General features: G+C 47.9%; 1 protein-coding gene across 1 annotated transcript in view; it reads right to left on the bottom strand.

The window, feature by feature from the left end:
- The window catches only part of Dscaml1 (DS cell adhesion molecule like 1), a 379,187-nt gene that overhangs the window by 19,145 nt on the left and 336,802 nt on the right, over positions 1 to 23,240 (bottom strand). The window contains exons 18-20 of the mRNA XM_004667408.3: positions 19,329 to 19,475; positions 16,911 to 17,066; positions 5,872 to 6,011 (exon numbers count right to left, since the gene is read on the bottom strand). Coding sequence (XP_004667465.2) covers positions 5,872 to 6,011; positions 16,911 to 17,066; positions 19,329 to 19,475 — 443 coding nt within the window. The remainder of the gene's footprint in view (positions 1 to 5,871; positions 6,012 to 16,910; positions 17,067 to 19,328; positions 19,476 to 23,240) is intronic.

Genomic DNA, 23,240 nt, shown 5'->3' with positions numbered 1-23,240 from the left:
TGGAATTCACTATGTAGTCTCAGGGTGGCCTCGAACTCACAGCAATCCTCCTACCTCTGCCTCCTGAGTGCTGGGATTAAAGGTGTGTGCCACTACACCCGGCTTCATGATGTAAACTTCTTAAAAGGCAATTATAAATGTGTATGCAGAGTCTTAAGAATATCCATTCTGGGCTGTAGAGATGGTTCAGTGGTTAAGACAAAGCCTTAAGGACCCAGGTTTGATTCCCCAGTACCCACATAAGCCAGATGCACAAGGTGGCACATGGATTTGGAGTTTGTTTGCAGTAGCTAGAGGCCCTGGCATGTCTATTCTTTCTCTATATATCTGCCCCTTTCTCTTTCAAGTAAATAAATAAAATCAAATGAAAAAATAAAAAAGCATATCCATTCTATGACCTGGGAATTCCTTAGAAATTTAAGAAAATATGAATAGAAAGACTTGTGAAGAATGTTCATGGCAGTATTATTTATGATGGTGAAATATGGAAGACGTTTAGATATATCCCAGTTAAATAGGTTATATATAAATGACCATGCAAGATCATTACTTAAAAGAATATGTGATAGGGCTGGAGGGATGGCTTAGCAGTTAAGGTGTTTGCCTGCAAAGCCAAAGGACCCAGGTTTGATTCCCCAGGACCCACTTTAGCTATATACACAAGGGGATGCGTATGTCTGGAGTTCATCTGTAGTGGCTGGAGGCCCTGGCGCACCCAATCTCTCTCTCTCTCTCTTTCTCTCTCTCCCTCTTTCTCTATCAAATAAATAAAAATAAAAAGAATATGTGATAGTACAGGAAAGTGCCTATATAAATTACAGGAACGAAGCAGATTCATAGGAGAGTGCCTACCTATATCAACTATTTGAAAAGAGAAGATTACATAATATTATGCAAATTTTAATTCTTTTAAAAATTTTATTTTTATTTATTTGAGAAAGAGAAAAAAGGAGGAAAGGAGGGAAGGAAGGAGGGAGGGAGGGAGGGAGAGAGAGAATAAGAGAGAGAGAATGGGCACCCTAGGGCCTCCAGCTGCTGCAAACAAACTCTAGACACACGTGCCACCTTGTGCATTTGGCTTACATGCGGCCTGGGGAATCAAACCTGGGTCCTTTGGCTTTGCAGACAAGCGTCTAAAATGTTAAGCCATCTCTCCAGCCCCAAATTTTAATTTTTTCCCACCCCCTAATATATATGCAGATGAAAGACTAGAAAGCTAGGCTGGGTGTGGCATACACCAATACCAACAGTCCTAGAACTTGGAGGGTGGAGGCAGAAGGATCAGGAGTTCAATGTTATCTATCTAGGCTGGCCAGACATGAGGCTGTGTGTTAAAAAAAAAAAAAAAAGCAAAACAAAACAAAAAACCAGAAGTCATATACCAAAATGTTATCAGAGTCAGGCATGGTGATGCTTGCCTTTAATCCCAGCTCTCAAGAGGCAAAGGTAGGAGGACTGCTATGAGTTTGAGGCCATCCTGAGACTACATAGTGAATTCCAGGTCAGCTTGGGCTAGAGTGAGTGAGATCCTCCCTCTGAAAACAAAACAAAGCAAATAATAATAATAATAAATAATAGTAAAATAAGCGTGAGTACAGTCAGTGTGTGTGTGTGGGGAGAGCAGAAAAAAATGTTATCAGTGTTTATCTTCAGGAAGTGAGATTACAAGTAATTTTTGTTTTCTTTATTCTTTTCTGTGCGTCACAGAGCTGTCTATAATAAAATTACATTATTTTTACAACAAGAGAAACACAACCCATGTGTCGAAGCTTTGACCTGGATTCAGTGTAGCTCTGGCCGCCCCCAGTCATTCAATAGGAGCCAATGCCTTGCACATTTCTATTCTGAGGATTCCACGCACACATGTTCACACGCCTCCACCAGTGTGTGCCAGCACACTCAGTCTCATCGGCATCTGCCTCTCAGCCCACACGCACATCACGGTTCCACCCTGCCACTGTACGTGAGCACCCCTCACCTCTAGCACCCCGTCCACAGCTGCCTCTTATAAATGAGTCCTAATACAGTTGCTTGGGACATGAAACGTATTGTACAAAGAGTTAATGTCACACACATGGTTGGGTTCCTGGGTCCGTCACTGAACTCAGCCCTACTCCTCCCCCCTCACTCTCAGCTCTCCCCCTCCATATAGCTGAACTGAAGTTGTCATCATATCATGTAGACCTTGGGTGACACCACCGTGCTGTGGGAAATGTCCCCTAGAGAGAGAAGGTCCTTCCATGCTCACTACACAAAAAGGCGACAGCAAGGGTCCCTGCTATAGTTTGGATCTTGAATGTTCCCCAAAGGCCCCCGCATTGGTGACTTGGTGGCCAGCCCACGGTGCTAGTGGAAGGTTGCAGACTCTTTTGTAGGTGGGACTCACTGGGAGGAAGTAGAGTCATCGAAGGGGGTATTGGAATCCTGGCCCCTTCCTGATGCTCTCTTTTTTTTTTTTTTAATTTTTTATTTATTTATTTGAGAGCGACAGACACAGAGAGAAAGACAGATAGAGGGAGAGAGAGAGAATGGGCGCGCCAGGGCTTCCAGCCTCTGCAAACGAACTCTAGATGCGTGTGCCCCATTGTGCATCTGGCTAACGTGGGACCTGGGGAACTGAGCCTCGAACCGGGGTCCTTAGGCTTCACAGGCAAGCGCTTAACCGCTAAGCCATCTCTCCAGCCCCTGATGCTCTCTTTTTGAGACAGTCTTGCTATGCAACCCAATCTGGCTGTCACCCTTTGCCTCCAGCCATCATGAAGCGCTTTTTGCTGTACTGTACGCTCTCTGCTGTGATGTAGCCTCACTATAGGCAAGAAGGCAATGTGCCCAACGGACCATGATTGGAACCTCCCAAGCTGTGAGACAAAATAAACCTTTTTTCTTTTTAAGTCTATTGTCTCAGGCATTTGTTACAGTAACAGAAAGCTGACTAACACAGTTCTAGAGTCTCCAGCGGCAGCAAGGGGAAATGGGATCCAAGAGCTCTGTTTTGGGCCTTAGTCAGGCTCCCCAGCTGGTCAACAGGAGGCTTCTAAAGCCTGAGCTAATGAGAAGATTACCAGAGACTGATCCCTTTGAAAGACTTCATTATCAGAGGAGGAAATGACTGCAATACCTGAGCTGGAGACCGGCTACCTGTCCCTGTCACTCTGAAAGGGAGCACACTCCATGTCTAGGACTTCACAGTGGGTCAACTGCTGCTGTTCATTCGATACGCTTGTATCCATGACTCTGAGGCTCCTGACACAGTGCTCTGCAGCGAGGGACTCAGAGATGAAAAGCCACCTCTTGCTCCTGGGGCCCCAGGGATGTGTTGTGGGAGATAGCTACAACGGCTAGCAGAAGCATGGCCCACAGTGGGGAAAAGGCATGGAGGCATGAAAAGGATGGTGAACGGTTTTGAATTGGAAGAGGTGCACGCGCGCATGTGTGCATGTGTGCATGCATGCGTGTGTGTGTGTGTGTGTGTGTGTGCATGTGCGTGTGTGTGTAAGGGAAGAGAGGAGCAGAAGGCAAGGCTGAAAACTGAGTGGTCAATGCCAAAGGTCTGCGCAGACGCACAGCAACCCAAATCAGCCCCTTCACAAGGGCGTCTGTTTGTCACAAGTATCAGCAAATCCAGGGGGTTCTCAGCTGGCGTCCGTGGTCACCATGTCCCTGTGACTCCTCCCTTGTGTACCCGCTCTACAGAGGCACCTGCTCAGGAGCTCCAAGAGTTACAGACAAGATTGCTCCCAGCTAGGTAAATAGCTCCAAGCTTCCATCCAGGATAGCGTTGGACAGCACAATGTAGGATTAGACAGGAGTTCAAACACAGTCCTAATTGAAAATGATATAGAGGTGAGAATGACCTGTAGCCACCCACAACAATGTGGGTGAAATTCACAGGTTCAAAGCAATGTTGAGTAAACAGAGCCAGACAAAGACAGGACCCCATCTATATCAAGACCAAGAGTCAGGGTGGGTACCCTGGTGTGAGTGGTGTGACCGTCTTTAGAAGTGCTGTCTCATCCCGTCCTGGGCTCTGGTGCTTCCGCCTGAGCTTGTTGAATATGGCAGAGGCCATGAGGACAGTGGGGAGTGGTCCAAATTGGTGGGCTGCCCTCTGCCTCACAGGCGAGGCATCTGCCCCGGAGGCTAGTTCAGAAAGCCACATGGAAGTGGAATGTGGAAGGAAATGATGACAGTTAGTGAGTCATTTCAGGCAGTACCCCTGGCCCACAGCTCAGACAGATCTTGGCTCTGAGAAGGTGTAGGCACTTAGTGTGACTGGGCCCTTCAGAGTTAAAAACAAAACAAAAAAACAAAACAAAAAAAGCGGGAATGTCTTTGGTCCTATCCTTTGCAGTCTGCACGTGCTGGAGATGTGACATCTTATCTCTTCCCTCAATCTGTTTTTCCTCAAACAACCTGGTCCTCTCCTGGGAGAGAGGTCTCTAATCGAATCCTAACATTATGGTTGGTCAAGCTTAAACCCTAGAATTTGGTGTCATGGCTGGCTTCTTCCTGAGACAGGACCTAGTCCTCACAAGTCAGCTGCCTCTCTGGCTCACCTGAACTGGAAGGAAGAGCCTACGCGCATAAGGCTATAAATACGTTTGTAAGGAGAGAGCAAGCTCTCTGAGCCGCCTGACCACTTGGGAACCTCTAGCTGCTGGTCAGTCCCCTCAGCGTGGCCCAGGCCAGGCCTTTGCTTTCCACATGGGCTCTTTCTCCACAAGGCAGGAGTTCTTTGAACTTTGTTTTCTGTCCTTTCCATGTTTTTTTTTTTTTTTTTTTTTTTTCAGGCAAATCATGTGGGCGCCCTTCCTTGGTTCTGTACTTCCCTAAATAAATATAATAACTTAATAATTATCCTTCTCAGTCTTATTTTATTCAATTCTGTGTTAAAAAGACCTAGGGCTTGGGGTTCAAGGACCCCTAGCACCCAGTTACAGTTCTACGGTGAGCTGCTGATGGAGAAGCTGGCTACCTCTTCCTGCCCCTGCCCAACCCTGAGCTGATCTCCCTAATGGCCTTCGTGTTATTCTGGTGCTCTGCTTCCAAGCCCGCACCCTCCTGAAGTGGTTCAGTGCAGGTACCTGCCCTGTCCCCTGTCCTTAGACTGTATGTTGCTGAGGGCAGGTGTGTGTGCCTGCTCTTTCCCTTGGAGCAGAGTCACTTAGCTGGCCTTCATGGCCAAATGGCTGAAGATCACAAAAGAGGTGGAGGGAAAGATGTATATTATGGGATATGGGTGCATGTGGCATAGTGCCTACTCCCATCCTTCCTTCCCTTTCTGTGGGGACCCCTGCACTCCCAATGGTAGGTCCAGGACTAACCCCCTGTGCTGTCCCTCTGCCTAGTGGTCCCTATGCTCCCAGGGTGGGATCAAGCACTACAGACTCCCAAACTCCATCTCCATGCTGGAGCTCAAGAGCCAGATCAGAGATGCCCGGACCCCTCTATTGTCTCTCTCGCCCATCTTTCCCTTGGCTGGCTCCCACTGAGGCGGTCACCTGAGACAGAACTCCAGCAGCACCTCCAGGCTCAGAGGCCATGGGTCAGCTGGTTCTGTCATCAGTCCCAGGGTCTGCTGGGAGTGACTGGAATCAGCAGAGCCCGTCTCTTTTGCTCAGCCTGCTTGGTCATGACCCACCGGACTGAAAGGGCTTCCAAGACTGTGAAAATCTTGAAGCCTCTATAGCAGAGAGCTGGCCTATGATGGGCAATGGTAGGACTTCTGCGTTGTGGGGCGCCCTGCGCCCATTCTTATCTATGACTTACAGAGAGAAAATACAGATCCAAACAGCCCTAAGGTTTGGCTGAAAGTTGGCAGGATGTGCTTTCCTGTCCCCTCACCATTTGATTCTTCTGACCGCCACTTACCGGCTGGCCAGACCCAGGGCTGGAGCAGAAGATGGTGTACTTGCGGATCACTCCATTGGGCTTGGTGGGGGGTAGCCAAGACACGACCACACTGCTAGCTGATGAAGGGACAGCTTTGATGCCAGCCGGAGGACCTGGAACTGAGCAAGGAGAAGGGTTGGTCAGTCTAGAAGGAGGAGCACAGGCATGGGGAACAGGGATGGAGGGAGGTGTGAGGCAGATGAACCTGGGTGTGCTTTTGGAGGGGGCATCTTGGAGCTCTGGGTTCAGGTGGGAGGGCCCAGCATGGCATGCATACAGGAGGGAAGGGTGATTATGTGGGGCTGTAAGTTTCTGAAATGGAAGCTCTTGGAGTAGCCAGCTTCAAAGCTGTTTGGCCAGAACCAAAGACAGGGGAATCCAGAGAGAAACAATGAGGAGTTTATTTTGCTTCCTCTGAGTTTAGTCTTCACATCGGGGGCCCTCACTGACCACAGGCCTGTAATTAGGACTCCCCTTTGCTGAAACTGACTGATCATTTTGCTCTTTTGAATTTTTTTATTTACTTTTTTCATTTATTTGAGAGTGACAGACAGAGAAAGAAAGAGGCGGGGGGGGGGGGGGAATGGGTGCGCCAGGGTCTTTAACCACTGCAAACGAACTCCAGATGCATGTCACCCCCACCTCCCGTGCATCTGGCTAACGTGGGTCCTGGGGAATCGAACCTCGAACCAGGGTCCTTAGCCTTCACAGGCAAGTGCTTAACCACTAAGCCATCTCTCCAGCCCCATTTTGCTCTTTTGGACCTGTGAGTTCCTCAGTGCCAGGACTGCAAACTACTTCCTGTCATGGACCTAAAGAGTATTCACGCTGTGTGCTGATGAGGCTGTCCCTGTTTTCAAGAAGGAAAGTCTACCTTGGAAGTGGACCAGGAAATCTATCCTAGATGGCTCTGTTCTCGTGGACCAGGGAAACCCTCCCACATCTCTGAGCCTTTCCAGTGTGGCCGGAAGCCCAGCAAGTTTCTGCTGTCAGCCACACATCCCACCTCTGCCTCTTCATTGTATTGGTGTGCTCTTGTCTTCCCTCCTGGGAGCTTTTGTGATCTTTTGAGAGCAGTGATTGTATCCCATTCAATTTACCTTACGTCTCTGAGCCCCAGGTACCCCATCCACATGACAGATAGCAACGACACTAAAGGGCGGTGGCGAGAATTAGTGTTAAGTAAAACAAAGCACCCAGCGTGGCGCCCGCTGCTGTGGGTGCAGTAGGTGGGGAGGTCGTTGTTTTTGGATCTGTCCTGCCAGTGCTCCGCTTGCGTGCCGCAGTGGTTTCTTCTCCCTTGACACTGGTCAGCAAGTTGAGACCACATCAAATGATGCGACAGCATTCAGCCCCTGGCCTGAGCTTGGAGATTACAGGCTTCCCTGGCTCCACCCTCGCTCCCTGCTGCAGACCCTTTTACCCGTGTCAGGGGGTTCTGCAGGGACAAGTCACAGGGGTCTATGGATGATCTCGGGGGCAAGTGAACCACGTGCAACCTTATCTACCTTGTCACTCTTTCTCCTGTTGTTGAGAGATGTGTGTTAAATCCACCACTGCATTTGTTTATTTTCCCTTCTAGTTTTTGTCATCTCTCTGTCTGTCTGTCTGTCTACTGTCTGTCTGTTTGTCTGTCTGTCTATCTATCTATCTATCTATCTATCTATCTATCTATCTATCTATCTTTATCACCAAGCTAAACTGCTTTTAAATTTTTTAAATTTGTTTTTTAGAGAGAGAGAGAATTGGCACACCAGGGCCTCAGCTGCTGCCATTGAACTCCAGATGCTTGTGCCACCTAGTGGGCATGTGCAACCTTGCACTTGCCTCACCTTTGTGTGCCTGGCTTACATGGGATCTGAAGAGTGGAACATGGTTTCGCAGTCAAGTGCCTCAACTACTGAGCCATCTCTCCAGCCCCTAAACTGCTTTTTTAAAAAAATTTTTTATTAAGCCGGGCGTGGTGGCGCACGCCTTTAATCCCAGCACTCGGGAGGTAGAGGTAGGAGGATCTCTGAGAGTTCAAGGCCACCCTGAGACTACATAGTGAATTCCAGGTCAGCCTGAGCCAGAGTGAGACCCTACTTTGAAAAAAAAAAAATTTTTTTTATTTTTTCATTTATTTATGAGAGAGAGAAAGAGACAGAGAGAGAGAGAGAGAGAAAGAGGCAGATAGAGAATGGGCACGTCAGGGCCTCTAGCCATTGCAAATGAACTCCAGACGCATATGCCCCCTTGTGCATCTGGCTAATGTGGGTCCTGGAGAGTTGAACTTGTGTCCTTTGGCTTTGCAGGCAAACGCCTTAACTGCTAAGCCATCTCTCAAGCCCTAAACTGCTTTTTGAGATGGGGTTTTGGTATGTGCCCTCGAACTGCAATCCTCCTGCCTCTGCCTCCAAGGTGCTAAGATTACAGGTGTGTGCTATTTTAATATATTTTGAAGTTATATTTTTAGGGTATACAAATTTAGAAATGTTTATCTGCCTGTAAATGGAGTCTGACCACAAGATGTCCTTTATATGACAATGCCTTTTGCCTTAAGCTATACTATGTCTGATATCAATATTCCAGTTTTAGACAGGTTGCATAGCATGCTCTTTAGTTGTTTGTTTGTTTGTTTTGTCCTTTTATGCTGAATCTTGCTCCACCTTTATGTTTTAGTTGTCTTCTGTGGCCAGTGAATACTTGGGTTTGGGGCCATCAGCCAGTCTGACAACCATCTTTATCATTTAATTGGAGAAACTTGTCTTTAATATTTATTATTAAATTAAATTAGTTATTAATGTTATTAATAAATATTTATAATAATACTTATATATTTGGGTTGAAGTTTATCATCACACTAAATACTTCCTAGTTGTGCCATTTTTTGTTTCTCTTTTCTTTCTTTTCCTTTTGCACCTTCTTTTGAACTAAGTCTTTCAAAATTGAACTTTTTCCCTTGTTAGCTTAACTATTATATAGTCTTACATTATTTTTCATGGCTATTCAAGCAGATTACAACATGAATCTATCTTCTTTGGATAGGCTCTCTCTGTGTAACACAGGCTAACCTCAAACTCATGATCCTTCTGCTTCAGGCTCCCAAGTGCTGGGCTTGAAATCATACCAAGCCACAAAATGATCTTCAGTTTACCCAAGTCTAGTATCAGTTGGCAATTTCTTCTCAGACCATGCAAAAACCTTAGAATGCTCACATACTCTCTCATACTTCCTATGTCAGTGTTGGGAATTTTAATTCTGCATATACATCATCATTATGGCCATTTTATAAGTCAATATTAATTTGGATTGACCCATATGTTCACCACTTAATTGTTTTGCTTTTCTTGCTGCATCACTGAGCCTCCATCTGGGTCCATTTCCTTCTAGCAAAAGAATAAAACCTTTTCATATTTCTCTAGGGCAGGTGGGTTGGTGATAAATTTCTTCAGTTTTTGTTTGTTTGGGCATGTCTTTATTTTATCTTAATCTCAAAGCATTGTCTCGCTATGCAAAGCATCATAGATTGATAACTATTTCCTTATATATTTTCCAATACTCTATTGTCTTGTTTTCTGGCTTCATCATTTCTGACAAGTGAGCTGACAGTCTTATAATTTAGTCCTTCTCATTGCTTTATTTTTTTCTTTTTAAAATCTATTTCTCTTTGCTTTATTCTAATGTGCTTATATGTAAATTTATTTAATTGACCATCTATAGAGTAAGAAATTCTTGAATTTTTGGTTGATATCTCTCATAAGTTTCATAATCTTTTCATAACTTTATCTTCCTCCTTATCTTTGGGATATTTCTTGTCTGTGTCCCTTCTATGTTCTTTATCCTTAGAATGGTTCATCAGCTGGAAACATGTTCAATTCTCAGGTTCTACCCTAGGTCTACTGACTCAAAATCTGGATTTTTGTTTCGTTTTGTTTTTCAAGGTAGGGTCTCACTCTAGTCCAGGCTGATCTGGAATTCACTATGTAGTCTCAGGGTGGCCTTGAACTCATGGCGATCCTCCTACCTCTGCCTCCCAAATGCTGGGATTAAAGGTATGTGCCACCATGCCCAGCAGAATCTGGATTTTTTAAAAAATATATTTTATTTATTTATTTATTTGAGAGAGAGAGAGAGAGAATGGGCATGCCAGGGCTTCCAGCCACTGCAAATGAACTACAGACTCATGCACCCCCTTGTACATCTGGTTTATGTGGGTCCTGGAGAATCGAACTGGGATCCTTTGGCTTTGCAGGCAAATGCTTTAACCACTAAGCCATCTCTCCAGCCCAGAATCTGGATTTTAACTTGATTCCCAAGTAAAGTTTAAGGGATCATTTTTCTATGTGTCATACTTGCTCTCTTTCTTTTTTCATTTCTGGTCATTTGTCTTTCTGTGCTTTCTTTGTGTATTTTTTCTGTATTATCTCCCACCTCACAAGTTATCTCTTTAGCTGTGTCTTATGTATTTTTATAGCCATTCACTTCTTTTTTTTAAAAAAATTATTTTTATTTATTTATTTGAGAGAGAGACAGACAGAGGGAGAAGGGGAGAGAGAGAGAGAGAGAGAATGTGCCATCTTGTGCATCTTACTTACATGGGTCCTGGGGAATCGAACCTAGGTCCTTTGGCTTTGCAGGTAAGTGCCTTAACCACTAAGCCATCGCTCTAGCCCTGCCATTGACTCCTTAACTCAGGTACTAGTATTTATGAACTATTTTCCATTTGATAATTTCTTTGTAATTTAAAAAATATTATTTATTTGTTTGACAGAGAAAGAGGGAGAGAGAGAGAGAGAGAGAGAGAGAGAGAGAGAGAGAGAGAGAGAGAAAGAATGGGTACACCAGGGCCTCCAGCTATTGCAAATGAGTTCCAGATGTGTGTGCCCCATTGTGGATGCATGCACTCCATTGTGCATCTGGCTAGTGTGGGTCCTGGGGAATCGAGCCTGGGTCCTTTGGCTTTGCAGGCAAATGCCTTAACTGCTGAGCCACCCCTCCAGCCCTATAAGGTTTTTATTTTATTTTATTTTTTCAAGGTAGAGTTTCACTTTAGTCCAGGCTGACCTGGTCATTTGTCTTTTTGTGCTTTCTTTCACTATGTAGTCTCAGGGTGGCCTTGAACTCATGATGATCCTCCTACCTCTGCCTCCCAAGTACTGGGATTAAAGGTGTGCATCACCACACCTGGCTACTCTTTATGATTTTTTAATCTTGTCAGATATAATTATCATAAAGTCCATGCTTGATAATTTAGGTTTGGAAATTATCTGCTTCTTTTTTTTTTTTTTTTTTTTGATGGCTTTTGCTCATGTTGTTCCAATAGCTTTTATTGTATGCCACACATATGTTTGCCAAATTGTGCAAGCAATCTGAGGCCTCAGATGGCATCACCTTCTAGAGGAGATGACGGGAGTGGCAGTCTGGACGCTAGCACTCTGGGGTCACTTCAGAACACTTTACAGGACTGAGAGAAGTCAAGGCAGAGCTGTGTGCTTTCGGTCCATATTTCTTCTTGGAGTAAAAGTGTTGTCTGTCCTTAAGGTCTATCAAAGTGAGAGGGATTCACCTGACAGACTTACAGGACCCAGCACACGCGGACCTCCCTCTCCCATCCCCCTACTGCTGCTCAGGGTCTCAGCCACTGCCCCCAGATTCAGCAAATGTCGCCAGGGGAAAGAGCTGCTTTGTAGCCAGGCTAGCTTCTTGTGTTTTTTTATTTTATTTTTTTTAGTATTTTATTTATTTGGCAGAGAAAGTAGGAGAGAGAGAGAGAAAGAGAAAGAGAATTGGTGTGCCAGGGCCTGTAGCTACTGCAAATGAACTCCAGACATATGCACCCCCTTGTGCATCTGGCTAATGTGGATCCTAGGGAATCGAACCTGGGTCCTTTGGCTTTGCAGGCAAACGCCTTAACTGCTAAGCCATCCCTCCAGCCTGGTTCTTAACTTCCTTTTGGCTCCTGCTCCAGCAATTCACTCTCTTGCTGGATGTCTGATACCTGCAGGCAGGTATTTAAAGAGATATTTTATCTAAGTTTTTTAGCCTGCCTCAGTCAGGAGAATAGGTGTGAGTCTCCAGCCTATGGTTCCTAGAGGGGAGCTTCCTCTCACCTCGCCTGGTCTCCTCGCCTCTTTTCTCACACTCACGGCCCCAGCACAGGACCTCCTCTTAGGCAGCTTTGAGCAGGCCTCTGACATTAGTCCCCATCGTCACTCCTTCCTGTGCCTTTCAAACATGATGCTCCACACCTTATTTTATCTGATTGGTTTGTGTGTGTGTTGTATGCACATGTGTCTGCAGTCACATGCATCTATGAGCACACATCCATGCAGACAGTAGAGAACACTTAGTGTCCACTTCTGTCACTCTTTTCTTTTTCTTAAGCAGGATATCATCTTAGCCCAGGCTGACTTGGAACTTACTCTGTAGCCCAGGCTGGCCTTGAATTCAGGAAACCCTTTTGCGTCAGTCTCCTGAGTGCCGAGATTAAAGGTGAGCACCCTTGTTCCCAGCTCCTCTATCACTCTGTCTGTTTACTTCCCAGAGACAGTCTCTTACTGAACCTGTTTTTGGTCTGCCTGGCTGATCAGTGAGCCCCAGTGACTCTCCTGTCTCTGCCCCTCTCAGCATGGGGGTTATAGGCATGTGCAGCCACACTTGGCTCTTCACTTCGCTGCTCAGGTCCTCATGTTTGAACAGCAAGTTCCCTCACTCACTGAACCATCTCCTCAGCCCCTTCCTACATTTAGAGACAGCGGTCTCTATCACCTACACTGAGGGATATGCTGAGTTTGGGGTAAGACGCTGGCCATGAGAACTCCATTCCCCATTTGATACATGGTTTATTGAGAAGTATGTGGTCCTATCCAGGCCAGTGGGAAATAGGATTGATCTGATGAGTGGGCTTCTGAGAACTGTAGCTTTCACTTCCAACAGAGGGATGGTGACTCAGAAGTGACTCAGAAGTGGAGTGTGATGCTGGGAGTTGTGGCCATCTTGAAATCCTGCCATGCTGGAAGAGCAGAGGGAAAAGAGGGGAGCCATTGCCTGAACCAGCCCCAGAGCTGCCTCACACAGGACTCCCTAGTCCATGTGATAATGATGCTCTTATGGCCCCAATATGAGGATGGTCTAGCTGTCCCATCATTTAGTTGAATGCCAGTTCCAAAGTAGTTCAGACTCTCTAGGTCTCAGTGCTTTCACCTGAAAGATGGAAAGAATGTCTACTTCACAAGCCTGGGGTGAGGGGGTGTCATGTTATGACAGCAAGTCACAGACGTATCAAGGCGTGGCTGTTATTCAGACTGAGACCTCATCTCGCACCCTTTCTGGCCTCAGCCTCTCCTTGGAAATATGGGGGCCCTGGCTTGTCATTTCATTGCCAGAATAGTGGTATCTATAAAGCAACTATTATTTCTTCTAGAAAGGACTTTTTAGGTATCTTGCCTTTTACTTTTTTGTTGTTGTTGTTGGTTTTTTTTAAAATTTGATTTATTTATTTGAGAGCGACAGACACAGAGAGAAAGACAGATAGAGGGAGAGAGAGAGAATGGGCGCGCCAGGGCTACCAGCCTCTGCCAACGAACTCCAGACGCATGCGCCCCCTTGTGCATCTGGCTAACGTGGGACCTGGGAACCGAGCCTCGAACCGGGGTCCTTAGGCTTCACAGACAAGCACTTAACCGCTAAGCCATCTCTCCAGCCCTGTTGTTGGTTTTCTGCGATAGAGTCTCACTCTAGCTCAGGCTGACTGGAATTCACTCTGTAGTCTCAGGGTGGCCTTGAACTCATGGCAATCCTCCTGCCTCCCAAGTGCTGGGATTAAAGGAGTGTGCCACTATGCCTGCTCCTTTTGTAATTTAAAAAATATTTTTATTTATTTAGTTGAGAGGGAGAGAAAGAAAGAGAGACAGAGAGAAAGAGAGAGAGAGAATGGGTGTGCTAGGGTCTCTAGCCATCGCAAATGAACTCCAGATGCATGCACCACCTTGTACATCTGGCTTATGAGGGTCCTGGGGAATCAAACCTGGGTCCTTAGGCTTCACAGGCAAGTGCCTTAACTGCTGAGCCATCTCTCCAGCCTGCCTCTTACAATTTGATGAGGCACCACTGTCCCTATTTTTTCATAAGGAACATGAAGGGCAGACTTTCCAGCTGACCACATGGCCGGGCATGCTTCTCTGTGGAATTGGCCAGCGTTCCTCACACTGGGAGCTGCCTGCTGAAGGCTGAGGCAGTGGCCCCTTCAGGCCTAGTTCCTGTTGTGTGTGGATCTGAAAGTGGCTCTGGTTGGAGAACTGAGGTTTCCCAGCAGAGCAGGACAATACCCAGCTGAGCCACCTTTGGGGCCTCACTGATTAAACACATGAAGGTGTTCATGACTCTGATCTTGATCAAAGTAAGAGGCAGGAAGCCCAGGGACCATAGTGGTCCATTTCTAGACATCACAGAGGTATCTGTTGCATGGTCTTGAAGCTTCAGATGGGACCAGGAGCTGGGTACTGGTTCAGCACATCCTCTACACAGGAACAGGTGGCTCTGCCCAGAGCTGACCCAGGAAGCTTGATGAGGGATTAATGACTGGAAAAGTAGGGCAGGCAGGTCAGTAAATATTGAATTGCTTAGAGCTTAAGAGGGAGGAGGGCTATTGTCAGGGGCCTAAAAGAGGGCAGGAGATTAAACTGAGCTGGTTAGAGGGAGTCAGGTAGCTTTGTTAGGCAGTTAGAGTAACTGGGCCCCTGAAATTATCCTTGCATTCTCTACTTTGCTAGAGATCCAAGTATCATCTGATTTCTTATCTTTTCCCTAGATCTGTTTCCCCACAAACAACCTAGGCCCCCTCCTGGGAGGGAGGTCTTTCCTAGGCTTTAATCCTAACGTTGTGGTTAGTCAAGGTTAGCCCCCAGAACTTGGCATCATGGCTAGCCCCTTCCTGAGACAGCCTGTAGCCCACACCAGTTGGCTGTCTCTCTGGGTTACCTGAACCAGAAGGTAGGGCCCACCACCATGAGGTTATAAATACGCTTGCAAGGGAAGGGCAAACTATTAGGGACCCATTCATCACTCGTGAACCTCTGGGTTAGGGAGAGTTGCCCAATTGGATCCAGACGAGGGGAGAATACCCCGACCCCCACTCACACATGGGCTGTTTACCCACTCCTGCCCTCCACATGGCAGGAGCTCTTTGTACTTTCTTTTCTGTCCTTTTTTAATCTCTTTATTTTTTTCTCCAGGCCACCATGTGGGCTCTCAGGCTATGCAGGTATATTCATTTTCCTTCCCTTGGCTCTGTACTTCTCTCAATACAATCATTTAACAATTATCCTTCTCAGTTTGGTTTGCTCAGTTCTTTGGTTAAATGCAAGCATGGACCCAGGGTTTGGGGTTCAAGGACTTCCTTCAACCCCTAAAATCCCATTTCAATGGGAGCTGGTTTAGTCCTGGTGCTGGCCCACTCATGAAATTTTTCTTCGTATCTCCCAGTATGATTGATCCTTTTCAACACCTCTAACTCTCTCTCTCTCTCTCTTTCTTTGTTTTTTTGAGGTAGGCTCTCACGCTAGCTCAGGCTGACCTGGAGTTCACTATGTAGTCTCAGGGTGGCCTTGAACTCTTGGCAACCCTCCTATCTCTGCCTCCTGAGTACTGGGATTAAAGGCATGCGCCACCATGCCCAGCACAGCACCTCTAATTCTTCCAGCACCTTAAAAAAATTATGATTTAATTAATTAATTAATTTGAGACAGAAAGAGAGAGGAAGGGAAGGAGGATGGGAGGGAGGGAAAGAGAGAAAGAGAAAGAGAATGGGTGTGCCAGGGCCTCTAGCCGCTGCAAATGAACTCCAGATGGATGCATCACCATATGCATCTGGCTTATGTGGGATCTGGAAAATTGAACCTGGGTCCTTAGGTTTCACAGGCAAGCGACTTTACCACTAAGCCATCTCTTCAGCACCATCTTCCAGCACCCTCTGCAATATGTCTGGGTAGCACCTGCATTCTGGATGTCCACATTCTTTGAAGAAACAGGCTGAATTATGATACCAACTATTACTGTCATTTATGTACCCACTGGGTGTTGACCACCCTTCACCCAGACCAGCCCTCCTAAGAACAGAATGCCTGGTGCAGACAATTTACTTAAGAAATAATGAAAACTTAGGCATGGTGGCTGACATGTTTGATCCCAGTATTCAGCAGGATAAAGTCAGGAGGAGTGCTGTGAGTTCAAGGCCAGCCTGGGCTACAGAGTGAGCTCCAGGTCAGCCTGGGCTAAAGTGAGACCCTGACTCCAAAAACTGCAACCAACACAGAGCAAAATACAATCAAGTGCTGGGGGTGGTGTGCTGGAAAAGAAGTGTATGTCAGAAGCAGAAGCCAGAGTGGTGAGCCAGGTCCAGTGCTTGAGCGGAGCTCCTGGACTTGTGCAGCTCCTGGCCTGGTGAGAATCCTGGACCCTTCTTCCCACTCTTTCCTTCCTGGGTTGGCTCAACTCCCAACCTGTCACAGCGTTGGCACTCTGCCCTTGAATTTGGCCCCTTATCTCCAGTGTTATCCAGTCCTGTTCCATGAGGAAGGACCGAAGATCACAACTCCAGCTCATCCCCCTTCTAGTGGGATTAAGGCCTGTCTCATGCTGGAGCCTCTCTGGGTGACCACCAAGTCCCTAGCCTAGGATGCGTTGGGCAGTAGTCCTGCTTTCCACCGAACCCAGCATCCTTATCTGCATCCGGCAGTGTAGCACATACCACAGAAGGGAGCCCTTGGGGTTCGGCTGGGAAGAGGGCGGGGGGTGAGGAGGCAGTGCTTGGATGTTCATACATCTGTCCTAGAGCACCCCATGTCCTGTGGTCCCAAAGTGGGACCTGAGTCCTCCAAGCCCGTCTTCCAAGGACTCAAAGGTCTAGGAGAGAGATGGCACTTTGCTCTCGCCTTGTCCCTGGAGTGAGAGCCAGAAGTGAGCAGCGTATGAGTGGGGTGCTCTGAGGAAAGTGGTCCCTGAGGGTAGGGGAGGCCTGGACTGGAGCCTGGACTCACCGTCCTCCTTGGTCTGGATATAGAGCACGCTGCTACGAACGCCATCCCCAGCCTGCGTGTAGGCCAGCACCTGGACGCTGTAGTTGGTGAACTTCTCCATGCCCCGCAGCTCCACCCGCTCCCGCGTGGTGGTGATGTTTTGCATCTCGCCCCACTCTGTGGAGATAGCGGGCTCGGATGTGTGGCCTGGCCCTGCCTTTGGCCAGCCTAGGCTCTTGGCTTCATGGAGGTGAGGACTCGAGTCTTCACCTCAGGGTACCTGGGAACAGTTTTGGGCCACTGCCCCCAGGCTGTGCCTCTTCTTAAGTAGCCCAACCAGGGCCTAGTCATGTGTTAGCCTGGCCCCAGCCCCCAACTGACCTACTGCCAAGTGCAACTTGATGCTCACCTCTCAGAACACTTCTATCTCTCCATCCCTCCCTGAAGCATGGCCCCTCCCGTCACCCAGCTCCCCTCATCGTGTTCATGAAGACCCTGTCATTCTGGCTCCACTAGGGAGTTTCCTGTAGACTCTAAAAGAGAGCTTACGGGGCTGGAGAGATGGCTTAGCAGCTAAGGCATTTGCCTGCGCAGCCAAAATGCTCAGGTTTGATTTCCCCAGGGCCCACATAAGCCAGATACATAAAGTGGCATTTGCATCTGGAGTTCATTTACAGTGGCTGAAGGCCTGGGTGTGTCTATTCTCTCTCTCTCTCCACCCCACCTCTTTCTCTCTTTCTCAAATAAATAAAATAAAATAAAATAAATTTAAAAAAAGAAGGGCTTAAGGAGAGGGTCCCATGGAGGAGGTCTCTCAAGGACAAAAAGAGACAAGTTTCTGAGTCTCCTATTGAAACATTGGGCAAGATGGGTCCAAGACGCTGGTTGGGAACAGGCCTTGTAGAGATGATGGACTACAAACCAGCTCCCAATGCTTGGCTTGTGGTCAGGGGCAGATAAAGGCCCAGACAGAGGGCTTGACCAGAGGATACAGCAGTCTGGAGGACCTAGAAGACTAGAAAGCCATGCCCAGTGTGAGGGGCTCCGATACGCAGGCGGGATCACAGAGGCCTGAGCCCAGGAAGGTGGGCAGATGTGTCCGGGACACAGCCAGAGAAAGATTCTGAGAGAGGACAACATGGTCAGTACCCAGGGGTCTTTGGAGATTCGTGAGGCCAATGCCTTCTCTGGGCACTGAGCTGGGAAGTCTGCAACCTTGAAAAAGAGGAAGCAAGTTCTGTAAAAAGAGGGCTTATGTGACTGAGCACCAGCATAAATGCACAGCCACATTTTGAGCACTGTGGTCAGGCATCTCATAGCAAAAGAACTTCAGAGACCTGCAGGGGCCAAGTCTTGATTGAGCCCAGGCCTCCGAGCTTCTATAGGAGAGAATGAAGCAGGGGTATGCTTCTGACAGGAGAGGGTCTGAGCAGAGCAGAGCAGAGTCGAGTCTGGGTGGGAAAGGGGACGGGACTAACCCTGGGCAGATGGTCGCAGGCCAGACTCTGGTGTCTTGAAGAAAGAGGGGCACGGGGCTGGGAGGCAGAAAGTTCAGGACTGGGATGCAAACTCCTTGCAGGTCCCTCTGCTCTGCTGAGGTATGAAAAGCCTCTGGTAGAATGTGTGCGCAGTTTAGGATGCGGGGCCTCTGGCTTGCGTGGACTAAGGACTTCTTGGCTACTGGCAAACGTTTGTGTACACTAGAAAGCAGGAGCATGGTGTATGTGTGTGTGTGTGTTGTTTAGACCTGTGTGCACCAGCGCACCTGGGACGAAGGCGGCGCGGTGGAGGCTGGGCCACTGTCCTGGGTCTCCCCCACCTGCCGCTCCTTGCTCTCCCTGCACGCTCTGCCCCACCTCTCCCGGGGCCTACGCCGCTCCCTGAACAGGTCTGGCTTTAGCTGGGTTTGGTCGAGGGGAAGATTCCCTAGGCTCACTTAACCCTATTTTTTTTCTCTCTCTCTCCCCTTTGGCAGAAGTGGTAATGGTTCCCTTCCGGTGCTAGCTTGGGCTGCCCATCCTCCCCACCCCACTAAAAGCAGTCCCTCAGAACACTGCATTGGCCACGTTTGCCTGTGCCAGCTGCCTGATGGAACCAGAAAGATCTAGCATCAATGTGTTAAGCTGGCAGAGCAGATGTGCCCCTGGTGCCCTAAGTGACCCCCCATACATGCTGTTGTCTAGGGTGACTGGTGCTTCCTCCCACCCCTCACCAGGGAGGTCACCATGTGCACCACCTTCACCTCACCCCTGCCCCTGGCACTAGGCTAACAAGGACAATCACTAGGGAACTCACTGTTATTATCACCATCACCTCCTTGTGGCGTCTGCATGTGGGGAGAGGAGCTGCCCTTTCGCTTGACACGCCATCAGCTCTAACCAAGTCTGGAAGCAAGTCCCCAAGGAACCTGGACTTACACATCAGTCCCAATAGACTCACCCCCATCAACGTAGAGTGACCAGAAGATGACCCGGTAGCCTTTGAGGACACCGTTGAGGGTGCTGCGTGGGGGCTCCGACCAGGAGATAACAGCCACATCAGACGTGATGGACAGGGCCCGAACATTCTCGGGGGGCTGGCTGGGCACTGCATAGGGTAGAACCAAGGGCCTAATCAGTGAGGGTGCAAGTCACAGCACCCACACACGCCCTAGACTGGGCTTTGCTGCTTCACCAGAGGGTTGTTGAGTGAGACAAAATGAGGGATCCCCTGACTCAGTGGGCTGGGGAGGCCAACTGTCCAGCCAGGGCTCTCTGCTACAGTCTGGAGCAATCAGTCACCCTTACGGCACTGGCCACTTGCTCTCTTGGCAGGAAAGCCCTGGCTCATTAGATTCCAGAAAAGGGGACAAACTTTCCCAGTGGACTACTACAACCAGGGACCCCACAGGCTGAATGTGGCAGATCAGGAAGACCAAGTCAGTCCCAGGGAGTCTATCATTCAGTATATTATGTATATATCCAGCCCCTCAGCGTCCACTGGCCATGGAGAAGTATGAGCCAAGGTTTGGCCCTAGGGTCTCTTGTGTGCTGGTGCTAAGCTGAAAGGAAGGCCAAAAAGGAGACCATCTCGGGCTGGAGAGATGGCTTAGTGGTTAAGCGCTTGCCTGTGAAGCCTAAGGACCCCGGTTCGAGGCTCGGTTCCCCAGGTCCCACGTTAGCCAGATGCACAAGGGGGCGCATGCATCTGGAGTTCGTTTGCAGAGGCTGGAAGCCCTGGCGCGCCCATTCTCTCTCTCTCCCTCTATCTGTCTTTCTCTCTGTGTCTGTCGCTCTCAAATAAATAAATAAATAAAAATTTAAAAAAGGAGACCATCTCAATCACTCTTGGTAGAAGAAAGGCGAGTTCCAGGACTTCTGGGTGTATGACCCCATTTTCCTACAAGAATATAGCAAAATGCCTGGGATGATGGGAGGCCAACCTGGACTTTCTCCTTCAGGAGCTCCTTCTTGGGGTCACCTAAGGCCCCATCATGGGCCGGCAGCAGCCTGCCCTGCTTCACTAGGAGCACCAGGTCCTGGAGGTCACCTTGGCTAAAGAGAACTTTGGTGGTACTTCTGGCTGGTTTTGGGGGAGCCCCGGGGCAAAAGGAAAGAGCAAGCCCGCTCACTAAATGGGAGAAAAGAGGCAGAGGCTGGAGGCAAGGTAATTAGATCCCGTTGCCCCACAAGAGGCAACTCTAATTTTTATGAGCATTTAAATGATAATACATCATCTTAACGATCCTCTTTGAGAGTGATTATTGTTTCATATTACTTAGGTGTAAAAATATAAGCACCATGTAATTAGGGACCCAGTGTAATAAACTAATACAGATCGCCCGTTCGAACAAAATGAAGGTAATACAATTATGGAAAAGACACTCTTGCTAAGGCAGGGGCCCTTGAATACCCCAGGAGGAGCGCTAATATTGCCAGGAAACGATCAGGATCTGACAGGCTAACGAGGGCCTTAATTAAGTATGAAAAACTGCTGAGCAAATGCTGGTGGAAACTTTCTTCCCTCTCCTCCTGTGTTGTGAAAGGACTCCACAGCAGCCCATGCGGAGCCCTCTCCCTGGCAGTAATTCCAGGGCCCCTACCTGAGTGAAGGAGGCAGTATTTCACAGAGGCCCTGCCCTGCCCTGCACTATGAGAGAGGGGACCTTGGGGCTGCGTCAGGTGGGATGGCCTCTGACAAAACTTCCTAAAGCGCCTACAACCAGTCTTTTTAAAATTTTATTTTATTTTTATTTATTTATTTGACAGAGAAAGAGGGAGAGAGACAGAAAGAGAGAGACAGAATGGGTGCACCAGGGCCTCCAGCCACTGCAGATGAACTCCAGACATATGCACCCCTTGTGCATATGACTAACGTGGGTCCTGGGGAATTGAACTTGTGTCCTTTGGCTTTGCAGGCAAACGCCTTAACCGCTAAGCCATCCCTCCAGCCCCAGTGTTTTTTAAAAAATACTATTTATTTATTTATTTGCGAGAGACAAAGTCAGAGAGAGAGAGAGAGAGAGATTGAGAGAGAGAGAATGAGTGTGCCAGGGCCTCTAGCCACTGCAAACAAGTTCTGGACATGTGCCATCTTGTGCATCTGGCTTATGTGGGTCCTGGGAATTAAACCTAGGTCCTTTGGCTTTGCCTTAATCATGAAGCCGTTTATCCAGCACCCTCCCCTGAGTCTTTTTTAAAATTTTATTTATTTATTTATTTTCTTGATTTTTTTTTTGAGGTAGGGTCTCACTCTAGTCCAGGCTGACCTGGAACTCACTATGCAGTCTCAGGGTGGCCTTGAACTCACAGCAATCCACCTACCTTTGCCTCTCAGAGTGCTGGGATTAAAGGCATGCGCCACTACGCCTGGCAGTTGTTTTTTTTTTAAATAACTAGTCTTATTTCCAGTCTCAGGGGAAGCATATGGCTTTGTGGTTAAGGTGCTTGCCTGCAAAGCCTAAGAACTCCTGTTCAAATCTCCAGGTTCCACATAAGCCAGACTCACAGTGATGCAAACACGTATTGTTACACGTGCACACAAGAGGGCGCACATGTCTGGAGTTCCTTTATAGAGGCTGAAGGCTCTGGCGAGCTCATTCTCTCTCTCTGCCTCTTTCTCTCAAACCAAAAATATAAATAAAACTTTTTTTTTAAAAGAGTATAGGGATAGAGAAAAGAAATAGCTTAGCTGTTAAGGTGCCTGCCTGCAAAGCCAAAGGACACAGGTTCAATTCCCCAGAACCCACATAAGCCAGATGCAGAAGGTGGCACATGCATCTGGAGCTTGTTTGCCATGGCTGTAGGCCCTAGCATGCCCATTCTCTCTCTATCTGCCTCCTTCTCTCTCTCTCTCCCCCCTCTCTTAAATAAATAAATAAATAAATAAAATAATAAGAAAGAGTATAGTCTCAGAGTCAGGCCTGGGTTTCTATGATGCTCTTATTTACTAGGTAGGGGACTCTGGCAGGACACTTAACCTCCACAAGTCTTGGTTGATTTTTTTTTCCTCACTATTTATTTATGAGCGAGAGAGAGAGAGAATATGAGTGTATAAGTATAGCAAGGCCCCCTACCACTGCAAAAGAACTCCAGATGCATGTGTTACTTTGTACATCTGGCTTTATGTGGGTACTGGGGAATGGAACCCAGGCCATCAGGCTTTGGAAGGAGGTGGCTTTAACCTTTGAGCCATCTCTCCAGGCCCTGGACTGCCTTTTGTGGATAATGAGGCAGCTGTGGTTCCCGAGGTGCTCTGTGGACCAGCAGTGGCATACTGGAGAACGTGGTAGAGATGCACACTCCTGGCCCTACCCTAACCCTACTGTGCAGAGCTCTGTTGCTGGCCCAGTGGGTATTGACGGACCGTGGAGATCCTGATATGGGCACAGGTATGGGAGCTGCTGTGTAAACTGCATGGATTAATGTTACTGTATTGAGAGGTGACATGCTGGTGTTCCTCAGCTTACCAGGCCCAATGTCTCCAGGTGTAAGGCGGTTGTGGCGCTGTCCTCAGGGTGGCTATGCTTGGAGCATTCAGCACCTCTCTGCTCTCCACAGCACTTTCCTTTCTTTTATGGTCTCTCTTTTTTTTTTTTTCCCCTCAGGTGCCCAGTACTCTGGGGCTATCCTAATCTGCCCAAACCTAAAGCCCAGCTGTGTCCCACAGCAATGAGATAAACACTCTGGGGAATTGGAATTTGAAAGCTCCCACCTAAAGCCAAGATTTAGGACAGCAGGGCTGTATATCCAGAGGGGGGCAGGGAGGTGGAGGCATGCTTGACCTTGACCTCAAGAGCCGGTTCTCCAGTGATGGGATATTTGGATTCTGCTGGACCACTCACTGTACGAGGTTGTTATGCCCTCCCCACCA

Source organism: Jaculus jaculus, chromosome 3 (genome assembly GCF_020740685.1).
Source record: "Jaculus jaculus isolate mJacJac1 chromosome 3, mJacJac1.mat.Y.cur, whole genome shotgun sequence".
Classification (NCBI taxonomy): Eukaryota; Metazoa; Chordata; class Mammalia; order Rodentia; family Dipodidae; genus Jaculus; species Jaculus jaculus.
Note: the sequence above shows the minus strand (reverse complement) of the source record. Positions and strands in the feature narration are given on the sequence as shown.